This window comes from Astyanax mexicanus, chromosome 2 (genome assembly GCF_023375975.1).
Source record: "Astyanax mexicanus isolate ESR-SI-001 chromosome 2, AstMex3_surface, whole genome shotgun sequence".
Taxonomy (NCBI): domain Eukaryota; kingdom Metazoa; phylum Chordata; class Actinopteri; order Characiformes; family Acestrorhamphidae; genus Astyanax; species Astyanax mexicanus.
The window spans coordinates 33,973,540-33,997,362 of record NC_064409.1 but is presented as its reverse complement, the minus strand read 5'-3'; the positions used below and the strand labels follow the sequence as shown (position 1 = coordinate 33,997,362).

The 23,823-nt window shown below is 36.7% G+C and overlaps 1 protein-coding gene across 4 annotated transcripts; it reads left to right on the top strand.

The window, feature by feature from the left end:
* The first annotated feature begins 1,723 nt into the window (after positions 1–1,723).
* On the top strand, positions 1,724–22,589 carry ccdc87 (coiled-coil domain containing 87). Of its 4 annotated transcripts, none has more exons than XM_049474264.1 (19): positions 1,724–1,948; positions 3,756–3,941; positions 4,615–4,763; positions 5,620–5,870; positions 10,318–10,501; positions 10,752–10,845; positions 12,769–12,842; positions 13,021–13,178; positions 13,409–13,523; positions 13,852–14,061; positions 16,063–16,179; positions 17,506–17,622; positions 17,756–17,814; positions 18,321–18,436; positions 19,317–19,351; positions 21,160–21,312; positions 21,539–21,653; positions 21,912–22,054; positions 22,177–22,589. In XM_049474264.1, exons 2-19 carry the CDS (start codon positions 3,767–3,769, stop codon positions 22,333–22,335), a joined length of 2,424 nt encoding a protein of 807 aa, XP_049330221.1. In that variant the 5' UTR covers positions 1,724–1,948; positions 3,756–3,766; the 3' UTR covers positions 22,336–22,589. The 4 variants fall into 4 exon arrangements, with proteins under 4 accessions (XP_049330221.1, XP_049330222.1, XP_007245109.3 ...); XM_049474265.1 differs by having other exon boundaries at positions 1,725–1,846; positions 3,761–3,941; XM_007245047.4 differs by having other exon boundaries at positions 1,725–1,948; positions 3,761–3,941.
* The last annotated feature ends 1,234 nt before the right edge of the window (positions 22,590–23,823 follow it).

The following is a 23,823-nucleotide window of genomic DNA, read 5'->3' as shown; positions in this document are numbered from 1 at the left end:
TTATAGTCATTATAGCTTTCAGAAAAATGTGTTTTGGGAGGAGGGGTAGAGCACTATAGACTCCTGTGGCCAAAGTTAATTTTTTCCGCTTATTTTACTTTTACTTTTATACTTTAAATAGTTTTGAAATCAGTACTTTTACACTTTTACTTGAGTAAAAAGCTTAAGTTGATCCTTTTTTTAAAACCCTGATATCTATACTTCTACCTGAATAATGGATGTGATTTCTTTTTTAATTACATATTTTAGTGGAATTCATAAGGCCTTTCTGTCAATTACTCTTTTAAAGGGACTAGAATGATTAAATCTTTTATCTAACCCTCGCACTCTTACTTCTCTTTTGCTTCTCTCCCATGCTTACACACACTTAAATACACACACTGCTGATGCTCCTATATAGCATACATTCATCTGTTAAAAGTTGAATTAATCATTTTTTAATGATGAAATAATAATAGAGTTGTCATGATTAACATGATTGCATTTTTAATTGATTGACGCCACTAGTATATGTACAATGTCATTCATCATTTTAAGAGAAAAATACTGTATATTCTTTAGTCTTTAGAATTCTTTTTAGGAAACTTGTTACTTTTTGTCATTTTTTATGAGCTCTCAAAAGAAGCATTATGGCTCCCTCTAGTGTTAGATTCATGTCCGAGCCTCTTTTGAGCCAGCACAGCACTGGGGCAGCAACAAGAGTGGCTGTGTAATTTTATTATTCACGATAATAAACAGCTATTATGTATTTAAAGAAATCTATGAAAACTATCAGTTAAATTTGTGCTGAATTTACTTCTTCTGTTTAAGTTTATTTCAAGAAAATAAATGAATAGTTGACTAAATTGATTTTTAGATTATGCTTAATATTTTTGAGACATTCCAAACAAAATGTTTAAGAAAAGAGTAATTTATCTGATCAGTTTCAATTACTACAATTATTATTTACTTGGAGTCAATATGTCAGTTTCTTCTACAACAGAGAACTACTGTTAGCTGTGAGCAAGCTAGCATTAGTAGTGAGCGCGCTAACACACTATTGTTAGCAGGGAGAGGCCTAATGTTAGCGCTGAGCTGTGAGTCCAAATCCCATCTATGCTTTAAAATCCATAGGATTTAACTTAAAATACACATTGTTTCCCTGGGTTTCACACATCTACAACAGGAAGTTACATAAATTGTTTTTTCTGAAGATCACAGGAAGACCAAAATTAGGTTTCCTTTTTTTTTTTTTTTTTGTATATATGATCTTATTGTAACTATGACTGAGGAGGTCAATCTCAGCCCTCATTCCTGTTACATTTTTTTTTTTTTAATACAATAATTGGGAAAATCATAAGAATGTGCCCAGTGTCCTCATGCTATTAGCATAGCCACCATTTAGCTATTTTTCACGATTTTACTAATTCTATGCAAAAAACTGTTCCTTTCCTCACCTGTTACTTTAAACATAAAAATTAACCTGAGTTTCAGTAACAGGAATGAGTGCCATTAACAGGAGTGTTTTTTTATTTATTTATAAATATCAATTATTTGAACATGCAGTCAACCATTTCTTTAAAATGAACACTTTTTCAGAGAAAATAAAATGAATTAGTGCTTTAAAACGTGCTTTTTAAATGTCACGTGACAGTTATTAGATTTAGAGTTGAAAAAATATTTAAAAAAAAACTTTATTTGGAAGAGTTAAAACAAGCAAATGTGTGTGTGTGTGGTTTCTATGGATACATGAGCTGTCGGACAGCAGCAGCGCAGGAAGTGCAGGTTTTAGTGTTTGGTTGTTGGTTTATAAGCGCTGAACTACTGATAGCAACAGCAGGATAGATCAGGGTAGACTTGGAGCAGGGTAATTATATTTCTGATATTTTGTTTGTTTTCTTTGCGGGTTGTCGTGTTCCAGCAGAGCTCTGGTTGCTTTCTTCCAGTAAAGTCTTCTGAAGCTACAGAGGTAAAGTGAAATCCTCAGCTGGAGGAGTTAATAGTGAATAATCTGCAGAGTTTAGTTTATGTGTAACTCATAGAGTAATATGACTGGATTACTGTCCTCACTACTCCTCTCAGAAAACTGCAGTGTAGTGATTCAGTCTCTGTATCTGAACCAGACGCTGCAGGGTTTGGGCAGTTTTTTTGGACTGCTCGATATCTGAGAGTTTAGCTGTGCTATCATTAGCTATTAGCATTTAATCACAGCACCTGTATTTTCAATTGCTAATACACAATTTCGTAAACTCGGCTGTTTTTATTAAAATACTTAACACAATTTACAAAATCACAAACTCAAACTGAGAAATACCTCATATAGCCTGCTAAATGATTTTTTACCAAATAAAACACATTTCATTCATATAACCATATTTCTGTTTAACCAACTACACACTTGGCTAAATGAAAAGCTCTCTCGCTTCGCCCCTCATTACCTGTTCCCAGGTGTTGCCTGTTTCCTCAATGTGTATTTAAGCCTCTGTGTGTTCAGTGTTAGTTTGTTGGTTCTTGTACGTTTTCACGTTGGTTAGGTTGCTGTTCCTTGTTTAGGTTATTTCTTGTTTTTGTTAGCTAGTCCTGTTTGTTTATTCATCCTATTTTTCAGTTTATTTCTTTGATTTATTCGTGTTTATTAAATTTATATATATTACTTGCAATCGCATCCGCTTCACGTGTCCTCTCTCTGCTACAACCTGACACTCAGTCATTTTTATCTTCAGTGTTACATTTAGTACAGGCAGTACATACATAAGTGTGTTGTAATTATATATTTCAGAATATTGTTTTTATACTCAGAACACACAAATATACAAGAAAATGTATATTTTATTTTTCCACAATAACAATGTATATCCCAGAGTGTTGGAGACTTATACCCTCTCTGTGTCAGTTAAAATAATAGAGATACGCACTATTCATGTGTTAGCAATTGGAAAAAAAACCTTTTAGGAGGGGTTATAAAGAGGGATAATTTACTGGATGTTAATAAACAGAATGTATTTCTGTATACCTAATTTTTTTACTTTTTTCACTTTTTGTCTTTTTATTAGCTAAAATCTTATAAGAGAGTTTACTGTAGCTAAAAGGTACAGTAAACTCTCTTATAAAACAGCTAATTTTAGAATGTAGAAACATTTTAAAGCAAATACAAAAACACTATAGTGCCAAAACTCTCTATTTGCTTACCTATCCAAATAATGGAACTCACTTTCAATCAATTCCATGTCCACAGGCGTATAAAACCGAGCACCTAGACTTGCAGACTGCTTTTACAAACATTAGTGAAATAATGGTAGTCAATATAAAATAACAGAGCAGGATCGGTGGAAATTGAGAGCATAGTAGACTGAACAAGAACTAAGCACAACCTATGAGTATAGAACACAGACAAGGTATACCTATATTTAATGTAAATAAAGTGTAAAAAATATCAAATTCATGTTCAATCAACATCAGAGATCAGCATTTTTAATGCACTTTTTGATTCAATGTTTTTTTACTAAACTGTCACCATTTTCAATGTGTAATCCTACTGTTATAGTGTAAGGAAGAATTGGCTCATAGAATAATAAAAGTAGCTATAGTAAAAGATTGTGCTGTATTTTATGTATTGTATCAGTTAAAAAATATCTTAAAAGGGTTAGATATTTGCCCTTTCAGCAAATTAGCAAATTATACTGCATTTTTAAAATATAAACAATATTATGAAACGATTTACTGTTATCTTGTGTCACTTTTCTTTATTTCTACCAGTCTTTTTTCTATTTTGTCAGCACAGGTGACAATGACCAGAAGAGTGGTGAATAGACACAGTGCTGCCAGAGGCACAAACTGGCGAATGAAATCTGAGCATAAAGACACCCTAACCAACACCAACGAGATTCAGACGTATTTCCAGGATATTCTAGGCTCTCTGTCACTCTTTGATAACACAGCCAATAATGATATGACAAAGACAGGTTTGTGTTTCTTTGACTTTTTTATGTGTGGTATTGTATATTATTTTGCTTAGCATTTTCATTACAATTCAGTCTTTATATCAGGATGTAACTAAAAAAAACTAACATACACTGCCTGGCCAAAAAAAAAAAGTTGCCACCAAAAAAAAAGGTCACGCACTAATATTTAGTTGGACTGTCTTTAGCTTTGATTGCAGCGTCACTGTGACATTGTTTCGATAAGCTTTTGCAATGTTACAAGATTTATTTCAGTCCAGTGTTGCATTAATTTTTCACAAAGGTCTTGCAGCATTGATGTTAGAGTCTGACCGCTACACAAAGTCTTCTCCAGCACATCCATAGAAAAAATCCATTGATGGAATAACCTGGTCTATATTCAGTATATTCAGGTAGTCAGCTGACCTCATTCTTTCAGCACATACTGTTACTGAACCTAAACCTGACCAACTGCAGCAACCCCAGATCATTTGATCACTTAGTGGTGACTGTTTTGCCAAGCAGTGTATTAATTAAATATAATACAAAGTTACAAATAAAAGAAAATAATAAACAATAATAAAATATAGATGTAAGCCATCCCACAACCTTACCTCAACTCTTAATAGAAGCAAATCACCCAAAACATTTTTTTTAAATAAGTGGTGTTTGTCTCTTACATTTCTCATGTATTAAGGCAGGGTCCAGGAGGAGAGTACTGAGTCTTCATCCTTCAAGGAGATAATAAGCGTTCCATCCTCTCTGACAGAATTCTGCCAACAATTAAGAAACAGAATCGCACAACATTCACTCAACAACATCTCCCCCGAGGATCAGGAAACTTTGGTCAGTTTTTTTTATTAGAAAAGAGAGACAACTAACCTTAAAATTGAGAACCAGCTTCTATTCTATTAGATAATTCAAGAAATAAAAAAGCACTTTTACAGAAATAGTAATTACATCTACATTGGCGTCCTACCAGGACATTTATTGTCAGAATTGCTCAGCCAGTAATTACATCTACATTGGCGTCCTACCAGGACATTTATTGTCAGAATTGCTCAGCCATTTGTTTTTGAGTCTTTATAAATCATCGGCACATGCAAATGATAGCAACAGTTCCCTAGAGGTGGTTCATATATCAGAATGTGTTTCTGACAATGTTTGGATTAATGAAAGTATTTACATAATCCTGTAGGTGTACATTATTTTGCTCACATCAAAGACCAACTGATACATACAATTACATACTACACACTAAGAAAAATAAGTACAGATTTGTACTTAATAGAGTACAAAGCCTGTCGCTGGGGCTGTATCTTATATTGAGGTACAAAAAAGTACCTTTCAGTGAAAGTCCTTTTTTGTACCCAAAAATGGAATGACTTTGTACTTCAGAGGGAACACATCTGACCCTGTAAAGACCAGTATTGTAACTTTGAGGGTACAATTATGAAGAGTACCTTTGAGTAAAAAAAGTACTTATATCGTATCCCTGTTTTTCAGAGTGTATAACAGGATGTAGTAATTTAATCTCATTAAGGAATTTAGTGCAGATGCTGAATTTCCCTAATTTTAATGTTTCATCTGGACTGAAAATGGCCAATACATTGTGGAAGTACAAGATTTACAGATTTTTTTTTATATACAAAATTAAGTGATTTACCAGATTCAGTGGTCACTCCTGTTTGTCTGTGCGCAGGCATCAGTAATGATGGCAGAGTTAAGTCTTATCTGGCAGGATCTGCGTGGACTACCACCTGACCCCTTGTTGACGTCGGAGGAGAATAAGGAGTTAAGCAGCCATACTTACACTAAGGTCCTGTGCATCTGTGAGGAGCTCTACCTGCATTACTTCCAACAGCTGAAGATGCTGGAAGGACGTACTGTCTTCAGCCACCACGTCAACCGCAGCTGCCTAGCTGCCAACATGGCCGTGGACCTCAGCAGCGTGTGAGTGGTATTAACGTGTTATGTTGGGGAAAAAAATCAATAAACCCAAACATGACCCAATGAAATGTAATGTTTGTTGATCTGTAAAAGACAGCTAGTAGTATTGCATGTGCAGCTGCTCAAGTCTACAGATTGCAGCTGTGGTACCTCTGTTATAGGTGCAGTATTAATGTTCCTGAGCCTGGAACAAATTAATGAATGTTTGTTACGGTGGCCCTGAAGTGCAAAACAAATTAACATGTCAGAAAACAAAATTACAAAAACTAAAACACATTTACAAAACTTAAAACAAATTTACAAGACGCAAAACACTTTTCCCAGCACTGAAACACTTTTACAAATGCTGAAACACTTTTACAAACGCTGAAACACTTTTACAAACGCTGAAACACTTTTACAAATGCTGAAACACTTTTACAAACGCTGAAACACTTTTACAAACGCTAAAACACTTTTACAAACGCTGAAACACTTTTACAAACGCTAAAACACTTTTACAAACGCTAAAACACTTTTACAAACGCTGAAACACTTTTACAAACGCTAAAACACTTTTACAAACGCTAAAACACTTTTACAAACGCTGAAACACTTTTACAAACGCTGAAACACTTTTACAAATGCTGAAACACTTTTACAAACGCTGAAACACTTTTACAAACGCTGAAACACTTTTACAAACGCTAAAACACTTTTACAAACGCTAAAACACTTTTACAAACGCTGAAACACTTTTACAAACGCTGAAACACTTTTACAAACTGCGATTTCTGACGGAAAGGGAGGGTCTAACACACAGGAAGTGCTTGATGCGGACCCTCCTTGTCAGTCAAGCTGCGTTACGATGAGAGAGTGGAGTTATGGACACTAAACTATGTTTTGTGGCACGTATTTTAGCAGCAGCAGTAAATACTTAAACTATCCCTGTCCTGTTGCTACCCCCACCGTGGGGTTCATCTAATACCCCGCGGGGTTCAGCTAATGCCCCACGGAGTTCAGCCACTGCCCCGCGGGGTTCAGCCACTCCTGTACTGTATTACCTGAACCCCGCGGGGCAGTGGCTGATGGCCGCCGGGCATTAGCTGAACCCCGCGGGGGGGGGGGGGGGGGGGACAGGACGTACTGTCTTCAGCCACCACGTCAACCGCAGCTGCCTAGCTGCCAACATGGCCGTGGACCTCAGCAGCGTGTGAGTGGTATTAACGTGTTATGTTGGGGAAAAAAATCAATAAACCCAAACATGACCCAATGAAATGTAATGTTTGTTGATCTGTAAAAGACAGCTAGTAGTATTGCATGTGCAGCTGCTCAAGTCTACAGATTGCAGCTGTGGTACCTCTGTTATAGGTGCAGTATTAATGTTCCTGAGCCTGGAACAAATTAATGAATGTTTGTTACGGTGGCCCTGAAGTGCAAAACAAATTAACATGTCAGAAAACAAAATTACAAAAACTAAAACACATTTACAAAACTTAAAACAAATTTACAAGACGCAAAACACTTTTCCCAGCACTGAAACACTTTTACAAATGCTGAAACACTTTTACAAACGCTAAAACACTTTTACAAACGCTGAAACACTTTTACAAATGCTGAAACACTTTTACAAACGCTGAAACACTTTTACAAACGCTGAAACACTTTTACAAACGCTGAAACACTTTTACAAACGCTGAAACACTTTTACAAACGCTGAAACACTTTTACAAACGCTGAAACACTTTTACAAACGCTGAAACACTTTTACAAACGCTGAAACACTTTTACAAACGCTAAAACACTTTTACAAACGCTGAAACACTTTTACAAACGCTGAAACACTTTTACAAACTGCGATTTCTGACGGAAAGGGAGGGTCTAACACACAGGAAGTGCTTGATGCGGACCCTCCTTGTCAGTCAAGCTGCGTTACGATGAGAGAGTGGAGTTATGGACACTAAACTATGTTTTGTGGCACGTATTTTAGCAGCAGCAGTAAATACTTAAACTATCCCTGTCCTGTTGCTACCCCCACCGTGGGGTTCATCTAATACCCCGCGGGGTTCAGCTAATGCCCCACGGAGTTCAGCCACTGCCCCGCGGGGTTCAGCCACTCCTGTACTGTATTACCTGAACCCCGCGGGGAAGTGGCTGATGGCCGCCGGGCATTAGCTGAACCCCGCGGGGGGGGGGGGGGGGGGGGGGGGTGTGCAGTGACTGATAACCGCGGGGCAGTGGCTGATGCCCGCCGGGCATTAGCTGAACCCCGCGGCGGGGGCAGTGGCTGATAACCGCGGGGCAGTGGCTGAACCCCGCGGCGGGGGCAGTGGCTGATAACCGCGGGGCAGTGGCTGAACCCCCGGGGTATTAGGTGAACCCCGCGGCAGGGGCAGTGGCTGATAACCGCGGGGCAGTGGCTGAACCCCCGGGGTATTAGGAGAACCCCGCGGCGGGGGCAGTGGCTGATAACCGCGGGGCAGTGGCTGATGGCCGCCGGGCATTAGCTGAACCCCGCGGCGGGGGCAGTGACTGATAACCGAGGGGCAGTGGCTGAACCCCCGGGGTATTAGGTGAACCCCGCGGCGGGGGCAGTGGCTGAACCCCTGGGGTATTAGCTGAACCCCGCGGCGGGGGCAGTGGCTGATGGCCGCCGGGCATTAGGTGAACCCCGCGGCGGGGGTAGCAACAGGACAGGGATAGTTTAAGTATTTACTGCTGCTGCTAAAATACGTGCCACAAAACATAGTTTAGTGTTCATAACTCCACTCTCTCATCGTAACGCAGCTTGACTGACAAGGAGGGTCCGCATCAAGCACTTCCTGTGTGTTAGACCCTCCCTTTCCGTCAGAAATCGCAGTTTGTAAAAGTGTTTCAGCGTTTGTAAAAGTGTTTCAGCGTTTGTAAAAGTGTTTTAGCGTTTGTAAAAGTGTTTCAGCGTTTGTAAAAGTGTTTTAGTGCTGGTAAAAGTGTTTCAGCATTTGTAAATGTGTTTCAGTGCTGGGAAAAGTGTTTTGCGTCTTGTAAATTTGTTTTAAGTTTTGTAAATGTGTTTTAGTTTTTGTAATTTTGTTTTCTGACATGTTAATTTGTTTTGCACTTCAGGGCCACCATAGTTTGTAATATGTAATGTTTTAACATTTTTCGTATGAAATATCTAACTAACCGCATTTTTTATACCTGAATCTGCAGTCCAGAGTCTAAATCAAGGTTCATGCTTTGTTACATTGTGTATATTTATTTTTTATTTAGTTTATTGTTTATTGTTAATTGGATGCACATTACCTGCTATGACAATAGCTGTTATTCTTCCTGCGGTCCAACAGACAAAAGATACTGAACATCTCCTTATAACAGATACATTTTTTACATTTTTTTGTTTATTGTGGCACCTATTTAATTTCACTTCTTGAACTTGTTCAATTGTTTCTCTGTCTATATTTAATGTTATTTATTGTTTAGTAGAGTTGATTAAGAGAGTGGACTAAATAAATGTGCTATGTCCTGTAGTCATCTGTTCCCCTTTAATTGACACTTAATGGTTTGTAGAATGTTGTCAGCCCAGCAAGTAGCATTTCCTGGTTTTGAGTGAGAATTTGACTCAAATTGACGTAAAAATGCATCACACAATTAAGCGTAACAGATTACCCTTAGATTAATTTTATTTCTATTCATAAAAAGGTTGTTCTACAGTTACAGTAGATACAGTGATCACAAGCATAGCCATTTGTGCCATTCTGCTAGATGTGTGCTTTTTGTTAACACAAAAAAATCTGATTTGGCATAGCACCAGTTATTTTTCTTCTTGTGTTGTTTAATGGGTGATGATAGCCTGCATTCTATAAGTGGTCTTAAAGGCCAAATAGTTAAAAAAAAAGTCAGATAATGGATCAGTAAGTACAGAATAAGACCACTTTTTTTGGTCAGAACAAATTTTGGTCCTTTGTTCCAGACTGTGGTTTGTGGCACTTCACACACCTTCTATTTTTGTCATGAGAAATCCTCCCTCAAATTATGTAATTGGGTGATACTTAAATAATCTCATAGAGCCACTGAATATCTGAATACGGTACAGGTATACACTTCAAACAACTCAAAGAAACATTTGAACGTTTAAATGGGGTTAAGAGGTTAAAAGAAAAAGCCACTGAAGAAGCAGACTTTCCATCCAAACCAACTGGGAGCTGATGATTAATCTGAAGGCAGTTTTAAGAAGTTGAGTCAGGTGTGCTTCTGAAAACCTGCAGCTACACCGGCCAGTAGTGGATTACATTGGAATTCAGTGGTTTAAGGCTGTCTTATTGGCTCTGAGAACAAGGTAGAATGACAGGTGTTTAATAAATGTGTATGATTGGCTTGTTTTTTATCTGTTTCCTAATTACAGATTCACACTCATCTCCATGCCCTTTCTGTGGGAACCTGTTAATGGCTGGGACAAATATACATAATCTAACTCTGTTTCTGTTTGCAGTTTGAATGCTCACTCAATCCATTGCAGTGTAGCGATGGGGATCAAGGCTATGCGAGGTGATGTGAAGTTAAGAGATGGAGAGCAAGAGGAGCCTCCACAGATACACACCAAAGCTGTTCCTAAAAGATTAGAAAAGATCTGCCCACATATCAAACCTAAGAAGAGCATGGAGAGCAGGCAACAGGTGTGGACAATGGAAAAAGACCTAAAAAAGGTTGCTGTGTGTTTCTGTGAGCACCTATTATCTGTCTACAGTGGTGTGAAAAAGTGTTAGCCCCCTAATGATTTCTTTTTTTTTTTTTTTTTTTGCATATTTGTCACGCTTATATGTTTTAGATCATCAAACATATTTAAATATTAGTCAAAAACAACATAATTAAATAGAAAATGCAGTTTTTAAATAAAATATTTCTTGTTTAACTTTCTTCCTACAGAGTCGAGAACAAATAGGAGAGCTGGATCTAGAGAAGGTCTTTGACCTCATGCCATTTCACCAAGAGCCGATAACTAGCAAAGTGGAGACGCACAGTATGATACTATTGTTTTTGCAAACACATTCAGTATACTAGTCAAATAAATCAAACTGATTTGTGTAGTTCTTTTTACAACTGCTATCCAGGGTTTGTACAGTCATGAAAAACCTGAAACAGGCAAGGAATTTAAAATAGCAATTTCAATGCCTGGATATGTTTTGGAAATATTAAAATATTAGACAGATTTGGAAAAGTCATGGAAATTTGCTCTACAGATCTTTGTGTTTCTGTTTATTGACTAAGAAAAGCTATTTTGTTTTTTTTAATTATTTAATGTTTTCATAAATCCATCACGGCTCTTTTCATAAGCTGACTAGCTGGCTGCGTAGAGTCCTAATCTATCATGGAGTTTTAGCTGCACTATAGTTGTATATTTGCAAGAGAAAAATGCTGATTTAATGCTGTCGGATTTCATTCAGACAAATATAAGGCAGAGAGACTCAAAGACCCAAACTGTAAAACGGGAAAAAAGTGTGATATTTTTACACAAGAGAAGCAGCACAGTGCTAGCTTATGTTAGCTAGATAAACACCAGCGTGAACTCTTAACCTATCCTGATATTTTCTCCCAGTGAACAGCACAGTGCCCCCTAAACCGGATAAGCTCTCGCTTTTCTTATAAACCTGAAACAAACCTGAATCTAGCTTTTCCAAACAAGACACTGGGGATACACACGTGCCTGCTGTGGAAAATATTTGTGTCTGGGTGCGTGTATTGTGCCCAATTTAGAAATCCCAACCAACATATTATCCAACAGTCAAATATCTGCAAAATTCGTTTACCATATTTTTTTGCACTATAAGGTGCACTTACTTTCACAAATTCTTTAATTTTCTGGGTGTGCCTTATGTATAAATTTTACCAGTCAGGTTATAAGAAGCATTAAAGCCACTTTGCTGAAGTCTTTATACAGGAGTTTCAGTTTAGTTCTCCAGCACCGAGGCTGGAGCAGTATTAGCATAAGCTGCTAGCTGCGCTAAGTGCTAGCTCTTTCGCTGTTCAGAAGTGAAAATTATTGGCCTGTAGCCTGCTGCTAACTCTGGCTAGCACTGCTGGAGCAGCATTAGCATTACCTAGCGCTAGCTCTTTTGCCGTTAAGCTACGTGGGACGAACCACTAGCTAAAATCGCCCTGACATTCCAGGACCCTCATGGTTCCTCAGTGTTTTTAAAGATAATTTTTATCAAACCACAAAGTTTTTTTAATTCATTTTACATAAGATATAGGCCTTCTATAATCAGTTTTGACATGGATTTTAAATTTGATCGTTCGTGTATGCACTGATCTTTTAAAGAACATATGGTCATAAAAATCCTGCAAAAGTTTGGAAAAGTCGTAAAAAAGTCATGGGTATTTATTGGTTAAAAAGTGTATGAACCCTGAATATTGCAAAGCAGCTTAACATAAATTCAGAAATAAAATAAGCAAAAAAGCAAACAGTATTTAAAACATAAAACCCAGGGTGATTGGATGTCATTTTAAAAACAATCATATAATGAAATAATAATAATAATAATAATAATAATAATAAATATTTGTATTTATTCTATTAATAGTGTTTTACTGAAAAAAAAGCTCATTGCCCAAAAAAGGGCCTTTTCATTCTAATTTTCCACATATGCCTTAAACGTTTGCACAGTAATCTAATAAAGTTTTAGGTCAAATGAAAAATTATGAAAAATTTAAAAGGGTTCATTCCCTTTTAAGCTTTTAATAAATATTTTTATCTATGGCTGTTTTACCTGCCATTGTTGCTGTGATGCATACTCAGCTCTACATTTTATTCTGCACTTGTGACCGTACATTTGTTTCTGCAATCTTCTTGTCACTGTACACCTTTGTTTATTTCTTTTTTAGCTACCTATAGACAGTCATCAGTGCTGTGAGTTTTTCACATTGAATGTGATATGTGTTTTAGGTGGCCCCGCAACTGTACCAACAAAGCTAGAAGAAGATCATTGCCTTTTTCAAAGCCGTGTTACCAGACTAAAGGTAACTAAGATTGATTTGATGCATAATAATTACACACCTTAAAAAATGCATCTAGTAGTTGGGTTGTTTATTGTTGTAGGGTGAGATTTGGTCATTCATGAGAATCAAATGTTACTGAAGACACAAATATTCAATATATGAACAGTAAACTATTTTTTTTTTCTGGTAAATCTATCAGGGATGCAGTTCCATGCCAGACTTGCAGAGGGAGACACTGCTGGAAGAGCTGGAAGTGGCATCACTGCCAACAAGGCCTCTGTCCCCTGTAACTCGACTGTCTGCAGACCCCTGCTACAGCCTGAACAATGAAATCGACCCTGCTGAGCACCTGAAAAGGTCAGCCCCACACACAATCTTCTTGTTGGTGTAAAATAAACAGCTTTGTTGAATTGTGATGATATAGTTTAAATGTTACAGATCAATTGATTTTGAATTATCATAATGATAAGCAGTAGAAATGTCTTTACATTATTATAAAGTCACCATTTTGTTGTTTTTACTGAAGACAAAATCTAAACAAAAACTGTAATTACTGATTACTGATGTAATTTCATGCAAATCTGCAGATTGTTACTCACAGATTCTATAGATGAGTCCACGATGGCTGATTTCCCTCTTCTAGTTGGAGCTTTGACAAGCCGTGGCTCCAGCAGACTGGAAGAACTGAAAAATAGGCTGCAGGTAGACTGTCTCTCTCTTTCTGTCTTTCTCTATCTTTCTCTCTTTTCTTCTTCTTGCTGTCTATCTCGCAGCACTATTACATGTTACTTCTATAAGTTAGCAGGCCACTGCTTTATAAGGTAGATTTAGAGGTCACATATTTGACTAGTATAATGTGTCGGTGCAAACCACTGCCCTGAACTAAATAAAACAGTGTTTATGTGATTGTGAACATAAACTTGTTAATTTGGTGTATAATGTAATATACTGTAGTATTTTACACCCCCCAGTAATGTAGTTCTCAAGATGGAATTTTACATTTTTCTCCTTGTATGTGTCTGTGTGACAGAGACTCGAGAAAAAAGAGGAGCTGAAAGAAAAGAAGGTAAAGACTCAGCTTGAGACGGCCAGGCCGCAGCATCCGCAGGCAGCAGTGGAAAGTGTCAGTGTGTCCACTCTGGGCATTGCACGCATGGCAGCGGCTCGTGTGAGTGACAGGGTTCTACACGAGACAATCAACATCAACATGTACCCACCCGTCTACAACGACATCACTGAGGTGCAGCAACTCTTCCAATATACTGTACCTTCAACACGCACACATCCACATTTCAACATACATCAATGTTACAGAATCCTAAACTTTCAGGCAATTTAGGTTACTTAATAGGACATGCCCTAAAAATTGGGATGCACCAATTTGTATATTTCAGTTCCAGTACCAATATATAAACTGTGGGCATCGATCAATATATAATACAGATCTAATAGCATTCTTGATTTAATAAACCATCCCAGAAGGCACGTAACAGTATTAGACCTCAGCCTGAAAAAAAAAATCGTGACCAACATTCAACCTGACATTAACGTCTATTGACTATTGTGGCCGGCTGGCTTTAATATCACCAAGTAAGAGAGACATCAGGATCAGGATTGACTTAAATATTACTTTAATGCATTTGTGAAATTAATAAAATGATCACAAAGAAATGCTTTTTTTGATGATTTTTATTTTTGGTTATTTTATTTACTCTGCAGACTTGTCTTTTTTAACATATTTAAAAAAATATAGACATTTGATCTTTAAATTTAACTAAACATATACTATTTAATAAAAAATACTATTTAATAAAATTATTAAAAATCATATCTCATGTGTAATTAATAGATTAACAGTCAGTTATCTATCAGTTAGTATAATATGCAGTACATCATATGCAGATGTTTAGAACATGGTTTTGGAGTCTGTTTTATTTAATCTTCAGACATTTAGTGTGATTTGCTCTTGATAGTTTTGTGGTGAGTAGTGTAACCACAGCAAAATATAAAAAGCTTAGTGAGGCCTTTAAAAAACAAACAGCCTTTCTACTTTCTACTGTTAAAACATCTGGGGACATGACTGGGTCAGGCCATCCTAGCCCAAGAGCATACCACAAGTCTCCAAAAAATCTTAAAATATCATCACAGGGTTTTCAGGTAGCTCCTGCCACAAAGTACAACATCTACCACAAAAAAGGGACACAGACGTTTTCATGATTTTCATAGAATATGTAAAAGAATAAAACCATTGCTGTTACAAAAAACATTGGATTTTCATTGGAAGTCTTTCAGTGTTCACACATATTTAATTAATATTGAGTGTTGTTGAGTGAGTGTTGAGTGGATTATAGTGAAACATGATAATAAGTACAAACTTTTGTAAAATAGCCCAGCGATGCTCCCAAAAGGCGTACAATGATAGAGATAGGAGCATAGCATTGTACCTTAGATCCAGTTGACGGCACCAACTAAGTTATAATAACTGACGAGCATGAATATAATGGCGATATTTTCAGCAACAGCTAGAATTCCTGCATTTCCACTGAATTCTGTTTCCATTCCAACATATTGTTCCAAGCTCGTCAGTCAAATTATCATGACTTAATTTCAAAATGGTGGTGCCTGGAGAACTTGTGTGTATTGTGTGTATAAACAATCTTTTTGTTCTACACATTTAAAGCTTTCAGTGCCTTATTTAAATTTTCAGGGTCATCTGAAATTCAAACAATGAAGCTGGGAGCTACTTTGAGCTTGTTACCGGATTTCTCCTTTCACTATAACTCTGTGTTTGAAGTTTTGTTTAGAGGATTATGTTTGATAGAAATAATATCAGGTCAGTAGAGACCAGTCTAGTAAAATTAGCTATTGTTCATTATTATGCAATGTTTTGAATGCACACAGAGTAATTGGACACTAATTCTTCTACTGGATGGTTGAAATTATATAGTGTGTGAGATGTTTTAGCCAGTATTCTACCAGTGCACGTAAATATTTTCTTCACTTGCATCAACAAAGTTGTATATATATATATATATATATATATATATATATATAATTTTTTTTTATATTCATTATTTTTGTATTGGAAGTGTATAGCAACACAAGTTAAAAAGCAATCACAATTACATATTACCATTTTTTACATTTATGAACAATTTCCTGTTACTATATTCCACCAACTAGTTATCTCCCTCATTCCTAAAGTAGTATATATTTGACTAAAACTCAAATTTTGTTTCAGATTGAGGCTTCATCAGCTGCACTGCTGGATCAGAACCTGTTTAGCGGAACTGAACTAAAAGACACCTACAAAGTTTTATCTGAAAATCTTTCGTCGGAGTACTTTAACTTTGATGAGGTCAGTTACTTGCCTATATGTGTAATAACTCAAAGTTGAATTTCCTATCAGTTGTGTTGATTGTTAGTAAGCATGTTTGCTGTATGTCCAAATGTTTGTAGATACACCCTAATCCTGTGCATTTTGTAGAATCAAAGATATTAACAGGGAGTTTGTTTCACTTTGCAATAACAGCCTCCTCTAAAAAGAGTTTTCACTAAATTATGGTAGCTTAGTTTCAACCAGCCATTTTGAGGTGAGATCCAGATGCTGGATAGTGAGTTCTGGATCACAAACATCACTCCTTTGTGGGCACAAGTGAGCAGTGAGTGCTGAACTCACTCAATAAAATGGGTGTCTGAGCACTTGAATGTATATTGTAACTTATCTGTGGGTTTCTCAACATGGACCATCCTCAGGGGACAGCTGCAGTTCATAGTGGGCTGGTAATAAAATCATGTAAGTAAGTAAAAATCGAGAGATCAATCACATTGAAACTCTTTAAAAATATTTAAACATCCATAGAAACGGACAAATTAAAACTAATTTGCGGCAAAATAAATTTTATCAGTTAGAGTAAAAGCTGCCGTGGGTGCATGTTGCAGACACTTAGCTAACCAGAAAGGGAGAAGTTTCTTAAATTAAGAAAGAACGGTGACATTGTAAATGTTCAGTTCCTACTTTTTAGGGTACCCTAATTTATTAAATGTGTCTGCACGCAAGAAACAAAAGAAACATTTTGTGTCTCTGTAATGATAGGAGGCAAATGCAATGAGGTTTTCATTGAAGCCATATTGAAAATAAACAAAGTAACAAATAATACTAAGACTAAGAAAACAAAGACTTGCAAAACAAAGAAAATACTAACAAAACAGAAGACAACAAATGGTCAACAAAGCACAACACAGAACAAAGGAAATCAGGGGGTATATATAGGGCTGAGAAAACAAGGAACACCCTGGGGAGATAACGAGAGGGCTGGGTAACAGACTCAGGTGGGAACACTAATGACGGGAAACAGAGCAATGTGCTTAAAGAGCACATAGTAGGGACAACTAACAGACTAGGGAAGATATGCAAGAAAACAAGACAGCAACAGAAAGGACCAATGAAAGAAGAAAAAAAACGTTTAAGGATATGGTGTGACAGTTCTTGTGGGCCATTACACTTACAGGCATAAGCAGGTGGGCCATTGGCTGAAAAGGGTTGAGAACCCCTGGCTTATGTTCAAGAAATAGTAGTTGTTTGTCTGCAGTTAGACAAATTACATGCAGACTTACATGTAACGAAATATATTTTCACTGTTATTCTTATTGTTAAAGTACTATTTTTATTGTTCATTGTAAGGACCCTATGAGGGAGCCAGCTTTGAGCAGTGCTGAAGAACTGCATGGCCTGAAACACAAGCATTTAAAGAAGCTCATGAACCCTGTGGACAATTATCTTAACTACATTTCCAGCCAGGTAATTGTTTAAATCACTGTGTGTGAGATTCCATATTGAGTAGTGTTAAAACAAATTTTCTTTCTATCTCACTGGTTTTAGTTTATTCATACATAAGAATACATATAACCTGTCTGTGCTGCTTCACCTGTAGGATAGTGATGATGAGGAGGAGGATGATGAAAATGAGAAGATAAAGAGAGAACAAATCAGGTAATTCAAAGATTAGAAAGGATTAGAGGAGATTAGAGAAAAAAGACTTCTGATGTTCTTTCCTTAACAAGAGTTTGATAGACTTGTGAGACTTTGAACCTTAAACAACCCTTAAAAAAAGAAATGCTTACATGCATTTCTGGACAAGCTGAGAGACACAGAACTGTATCATCAACATGTATCAAAAGTTGCTTTTAGAGGCATTGGGCATTTCAGAATTTTTAGATCACCCTATTATGAGTTTTTCGAAAATGCTGCATTACATATCAAATAGGTCTGTTTCCCTTTAAATTCTAAATGTCTGATTTTAGTTTCCTTTTCTAAATATTTTTGGTTAGAAACTTGACTAAGAAGTTTTTTTCTTCGACAGCAATCTCAATAATGCATGCATTCCCTTTGGTTGTGTTGGCCTTCTATGCTTCTCTTTATCAGAAATTCATCATTATGGATTGAAGGTGTTACTCTACTAGTCTGACTGACTGTAGCATGTCTGTGCTGTTGTCCAGGAAGCAGCAAGAGAAGATTGATGCGTTAAAGAGGCAGAAGGAGGCCTATCAGTCTGGATTCTGGAATGCCAACACGGTGCTGATGGGTGGTCTGTGGAAAGAGCCAGTGCCAGATGGCAAGTTCTTCCCTGCTGCTGCTGCAGCTTCCACAATAAGCTATTTTCATCCACATCATTGGTTAGGAAGCCATTTTATACTAGAGGAGCCATTGGCTCAGTGCTTAATTACTTTACTCTAAGGTTTAAATCAGTCAAACTCCAAATTGAGTATTTAGTGCAGGGATGTTGGTGTGGGTGTCACTCCTTTACATACAGCACATAGCATTCCATCCAAACCCAACAATACAGGACAAGGTCTGGTAGTAATCATTTATTACTATTGCACATATTGCACATAGGCAGCTTCTAAATACAGTTTATAGCTTCAGCCTGTCAAAATGTTGTCATAAGTAGACGAACAGAGATATTTAGCACCTATTTATAATATATTTTTAGTCCAACTGGTTGTTTTAAATCACTTAACAAAAAAAACAAAAAAAAAAACTAAATTGGAGATACAAGGTATAGTTGTATCTCATCTGTGATACTTCTAATATTCTGACAATGAATAAACAAATACGTAGTGGTGGGTAGGATGGTAAAAATATTATATTGTGATATTTTGAAAACATTTTATACTAAACCTTTTTATTGCAATATTTCAAATACTTAAAAAAATACTCTGCACTCAGTTTGATTAAACAGGACTAATCATATTCTTTATGAAATGTGGAATAATCATTCTTTTAAGCAATTCTGATATCCATAGCATATTGTGTGTGTTACAATAACAAAATGTATCATGCTGTGATTAAATACTGTCATATTGCCCATTATTACATCTATAGTTCATTGTAGATATTTAGTCATGAGGCTGCTTGTGTTTTGTTTGAGATTTAAACACCTGAAGTGAATAAATGATTTAATAGCTGATTTCTGCTATTGTTAATTTGTTTAGAGGCAAAGGAAACTGATGAAGGAGTCCTGCATGTGGTGAGCTTCTGTTTTTTTTCTTCTTAGCAATCAAAAGCTGGTGGAGATCACCTTTATCTCTGCACTTTTGCTCACTTGCAACCAATCCTGATCTGATGTCCCACCTGAGCTAGGGATGGTTGGGCTTAGATTTCCCACCACTTTCCTTGGCCTATGAAGTTTTTAATGTTATTTTTTATTTTATATAAAGCTATGGAGTGAGAGTCAAAATATAGAGAAGTTACAAATCACACTGTCATCATAGAATGTTTTAATTATGCAGCACTAGTCTGCTTAGTGTGCTCATTGTGTCGCTCACATTAGAAGTTGTTTATCTATTTGAGGCAGAAATCGGGAAGTGCAGGCACCTTAGATATGCACTCCAAGTGAGCATAAACACGTCTTTTTCGCAGGAAATGCGGCTCCTTCATGCAGCTCTTGATGCAGTCTTAACACTTGACCTGCAGTTTTCTTTAATAATATGCATATGCATGCATTCATGTTGCACTGTTCATTAACATCATTCTGAACAGATTTCATTCATTCAAAAAACTCAGAATTGTAGTTAAACGGTCAGTTTTAACGCTCTACTTACTAAAAATGTGGGGCTTACATCAGGCTTGAGCTTAAAATGACAGTTTATGAGACAGGCCAGGTTAGGTTTGGACAGAACGTACAAATGTTAGGGTCGGGCCTACCCGATCTAAAATCTACTCGAATTTTCCCATCAAACGATTCTTACAGTACACGGATGGAGAAGGCTTCAAAAAGAACCACTGTATGTGGAACAGTACACTGTATGCAGAACAGTAGCTAGTTGAGCTCATTTAAGTGAGTTCTAATGGAAAATTCTGTTACATCAGCTAACTGAAACCAGTACTGGCTAACATCAAGCGAAGAGTTGGTGGCAGGGATTGGCACAAGTTATGAATGGCTGTGGGATCAGTAAGGTTTAAAAAAAGTGATTTTTATTCTGAACGGGGCAAAGTTCAACTAGTTCTAGCGAACAAAATTGTAGAATTGCAGAGAAAAGAAACAACCACAGACAGTGCACGAGATGTAGTGCTAACAAAGCGGCACCATGTCCCCTGTTATACTGTAAAAAAATTAAAATAATACTGTAAAGCACTATGATGGTCTGCAATTGAGTTCTTAGTGTTAATTAGTATAAAACGTCTTTTGCAAGATATTTCATTATATTTAGAAAGTAGAATGATGTTTAAAAAAAAATATCTGTGCTTTTTTTTTTTTTTTTTTTTTTACAGCAAACAGGGTTTGGGCAATAAGGTCACTAGCAGTACTGCTGCTTTGCTACCTGGTCTGACACTGGAGCTACAGCCTTAGAATGTGTAACAGGCTCATAACTAGAGCTAAAGGTGTTTAGAAATTGTCTGCAGTGCTGAAACATAATATTGTTCTGTGTTAAGGATATGAGTACAGTATTGAAACTATCATTCATTTGTAAACCATGCTTTTGCTCAAATATTCCACAAACATTATGCATTCAATCCTCTTCCAGTTACATGTCATAGTGCCACATGCAGTACTGGGGCACCTATATATGACATTTTAAATGTGTGCAGAAAATGTGACCTTGTAAAAAGTAACAAATATGAGCTTAACTTTTTGCAACCCTCTCAGTCATCATACTACTGTACGCTAGGCCCTACTGCTTGTTTTATTATCGAGTTTGTCATTTATATGACAATCAAACAGTACCACAAATGGATTAAGTTTAAACACTAGATTTGCAGTAATTACAAACATTTTATGTTAACAGTATGACCAATAAGATTTTGTTGTATATAATATTTACTGTATTTGTGCAGGGGCCAGAAGTCCCAGTGGCAAAGTCTGAGGAAGGAGAGCAGATACATGCCAGGCTAGAGAGGATCTGGATGATTCTGTGCCTGCCAGAGATGCAGAGGTTGGACATGGCTATAAAGTACAGCACTCGTGCACACAGGGGCGAGATGGAAGAGGTAAAGTATGATGAAATTGTACAATTTTATCTTTTTCTTCATCAATTATACAGATGGGACTGAAACTATGCTGTTAATTCCAGCAACAGAGGACAATTACTGTTTTTCTTATTACAATTTGTTTAAGTGATATTAATTATGTATTACTGTAACATTTCCAAATAAAAAATATGAACGAATAGAAAATGTTCTAATAAATATTTGTTTTGTATATGTGTGCAATTAGGCAATATCAGCATGGGAGCAGGCTGCTCAGTTGATCCAGCAGAGGGAATACTTGTTATCTCATCTGGAAATGTTCGAGAGGGTGGCATCAGACCCAAGCAGGTTCTTCCAGACTGGTAGATATTAGTGTCTGTTATTGTTTTATAATATCCTATAGAGAGGATATTTAGTCTTAAACAAATAGAAGCTCTAATGCTGATCTTTTTCAGGGTCTCCCTGATGCCCTCTTATAAAACATAACCATAAAATCATAAACAAAGTAGTCTGATCACATTTTAACAGAGTCCAAATATACACTGTCTAAGATGTGTAGGTATAAGCTGAGTAAATAACTGACAAGTTACTTTACAATACACCCTGTGCTTTGTGTTAAGGTCACCATGGGAGCTCTGCTGCCAGAATGAAGGAGGCAAAGCTCAGGGAGAAACTGGAGTGTCAGATAGCAGCTGTAGATAAGGTGTTGTCCAAGACTGTGCGTCATATATCAGAGACCTTTAATGACACTGTAACCTATAAGGTGAGTATCTTGTATGCTTCTGCACAAGTTTGCTTCTGTCGATCTCTTAATAGCAGTTATTGTAAATAAGCCTGGGCTGTTTAGTATCCAGACCCCCATGTGATGGATTAAAACTGTTTCAGGGAAGGCCATACAAAGAAAAGATGCGTTGGGACCGCACCGAGATGCTCTACTGGCTGCAGCAGGAAAGACGGGTTCAGGCACTGAAGAAGCTGGTGGAAGGGAAGGGGAGCCTGCCTGCTAGATTACCTCCTCTTCAAACGACGTCTGACACATGTTAAAACATTTTAACGGTCCTTCTCAAAAAATTTGCATATTGTGATAAAGTTAATTATTTTCTGTAACGTACTGATAAACATTAGACTTTCATATATTTTAGATTCATTACACACAACTGAAGTAGTTCAAACCTTTTATTGTTTTAATATTGATGATTTGGGCAAAAAATGTAAAGAAAACAAAAACAAACAAAAATCTAAAAAAAATTTGCATATTTCATCCGACCAATAAAAGAAAATGTTTTTAATACAAAAAATAGTCAACCTTCAAATAATTATGTTCAGTTATGCACTCAATACTTTGTCGGGAATCCTTTTGCAGAAATGACTGCTTCAATGCCTGTGGCACTGCTGAGGTGTTATGGAGGCCCAGGATGCTTCGATAGTGGCCTTAAGCTCATCCAGAGTGTTGTGTCTCCCAAGGTCTGGAATCTGCCCTTCTCCACAATCTTCCTCAGGGTCCGGTCACCTTGTTGTGCTGTATTTTCTGCCACAATTTTTCCTTCCCACAGACTTCCCACTGCATTGCCTTGATACAGCACTCTGGGAACAGCCTATTCGTTCGTTTCTTTCTATGTCTTACCCTCTTGCTTGAAGGTGTCAATGATGGTCTTCTGGACAGCAGTCACGTCGGCAGTCTTACCCATGATTGCGGTTTTGAGTAATGAACCAGGCTGGGAGGTTTTAAAAGCCTCAGGATTCTTTTGCAGGTGTTTAGAGTTAATTTGTTGATCCAGTTGATTAGGTTGATAGCTCATTTAGAGAACCTGTTCATAATATGCAAATTTTGTGAGATAGGAATTTTTGGTTTTCATGAGCTGTGTGCCAAAATCATCAGTATTAAAACAATAAAAGACCTGAAATATTTCAGTTGGTGTGCAATGAATATATGAAAGTTTAATTTTTATCATTTCATTATGGAAAACACAATATACTAATTTTTTTAGAAGGACCTGTATATTCTCAACAAATAAAATCTACACGGTATATTTATATAACAGTAAACATTAATATAAAATCACAAAAAAAGCTTTAAAACTTTAATTTGTAGTGACAAGTGTATAACTACCTGCACATTACCATATGAATTATATTATATATTGATATACAGTGCGTACCATAATGTTTGGGACAGTGGCATAATTGTCTATAAGACGCAATTTCTTTTAAAGTGACTGACAAACTGTGTTAAAACACACAAGTTCTATGTTACTGTATGTTACTTCAGTAGAAATGTTGGTTATCTATACTGTAGTTGGAGTACTGAATAATTACACTATAGACCCCTGTGTGGTTTAAGCTTTTGTTCTTAATGGCTTTTTTCCCCTTCAGTTACTTTTATTTTTAATACTTTAAGTTCTTCTGAAACCAATAATTTTACACTTTTACTTGTGTTAAGCTTGAGTTAGTACTTCTACAGAAGGATTTAAACCCTAGTATCTATACTTCTACCTCAGTAATTAATGTGGATACGTTTTGGATACTGTTGTA

Bases quoted from the DNA above. Each gene is read 5' to 3' on its own strand.
- ccdc87 (XM_049474264.1), top strand. From the start codon at position 3,767: ATGACCAGAAGAGTGGTGAATAGACACAGTGCTGCCAGAGGCACAAAC. The intron at 10,502-10,751 runs GTGTGGACAATG...TTCTTCCTACAG, and splicing joins GCATGGAGAGCAGGCAACAG to AGTCGAGAACAAATAGGAGA. The intron at 21,654-21,911 runs GTAGATATTAGT...CTTTGTGTTAAG, and splicing joins AAGCAGGTTCTTCCAGACTG to GTCACCATGGGAGCTCTGCT.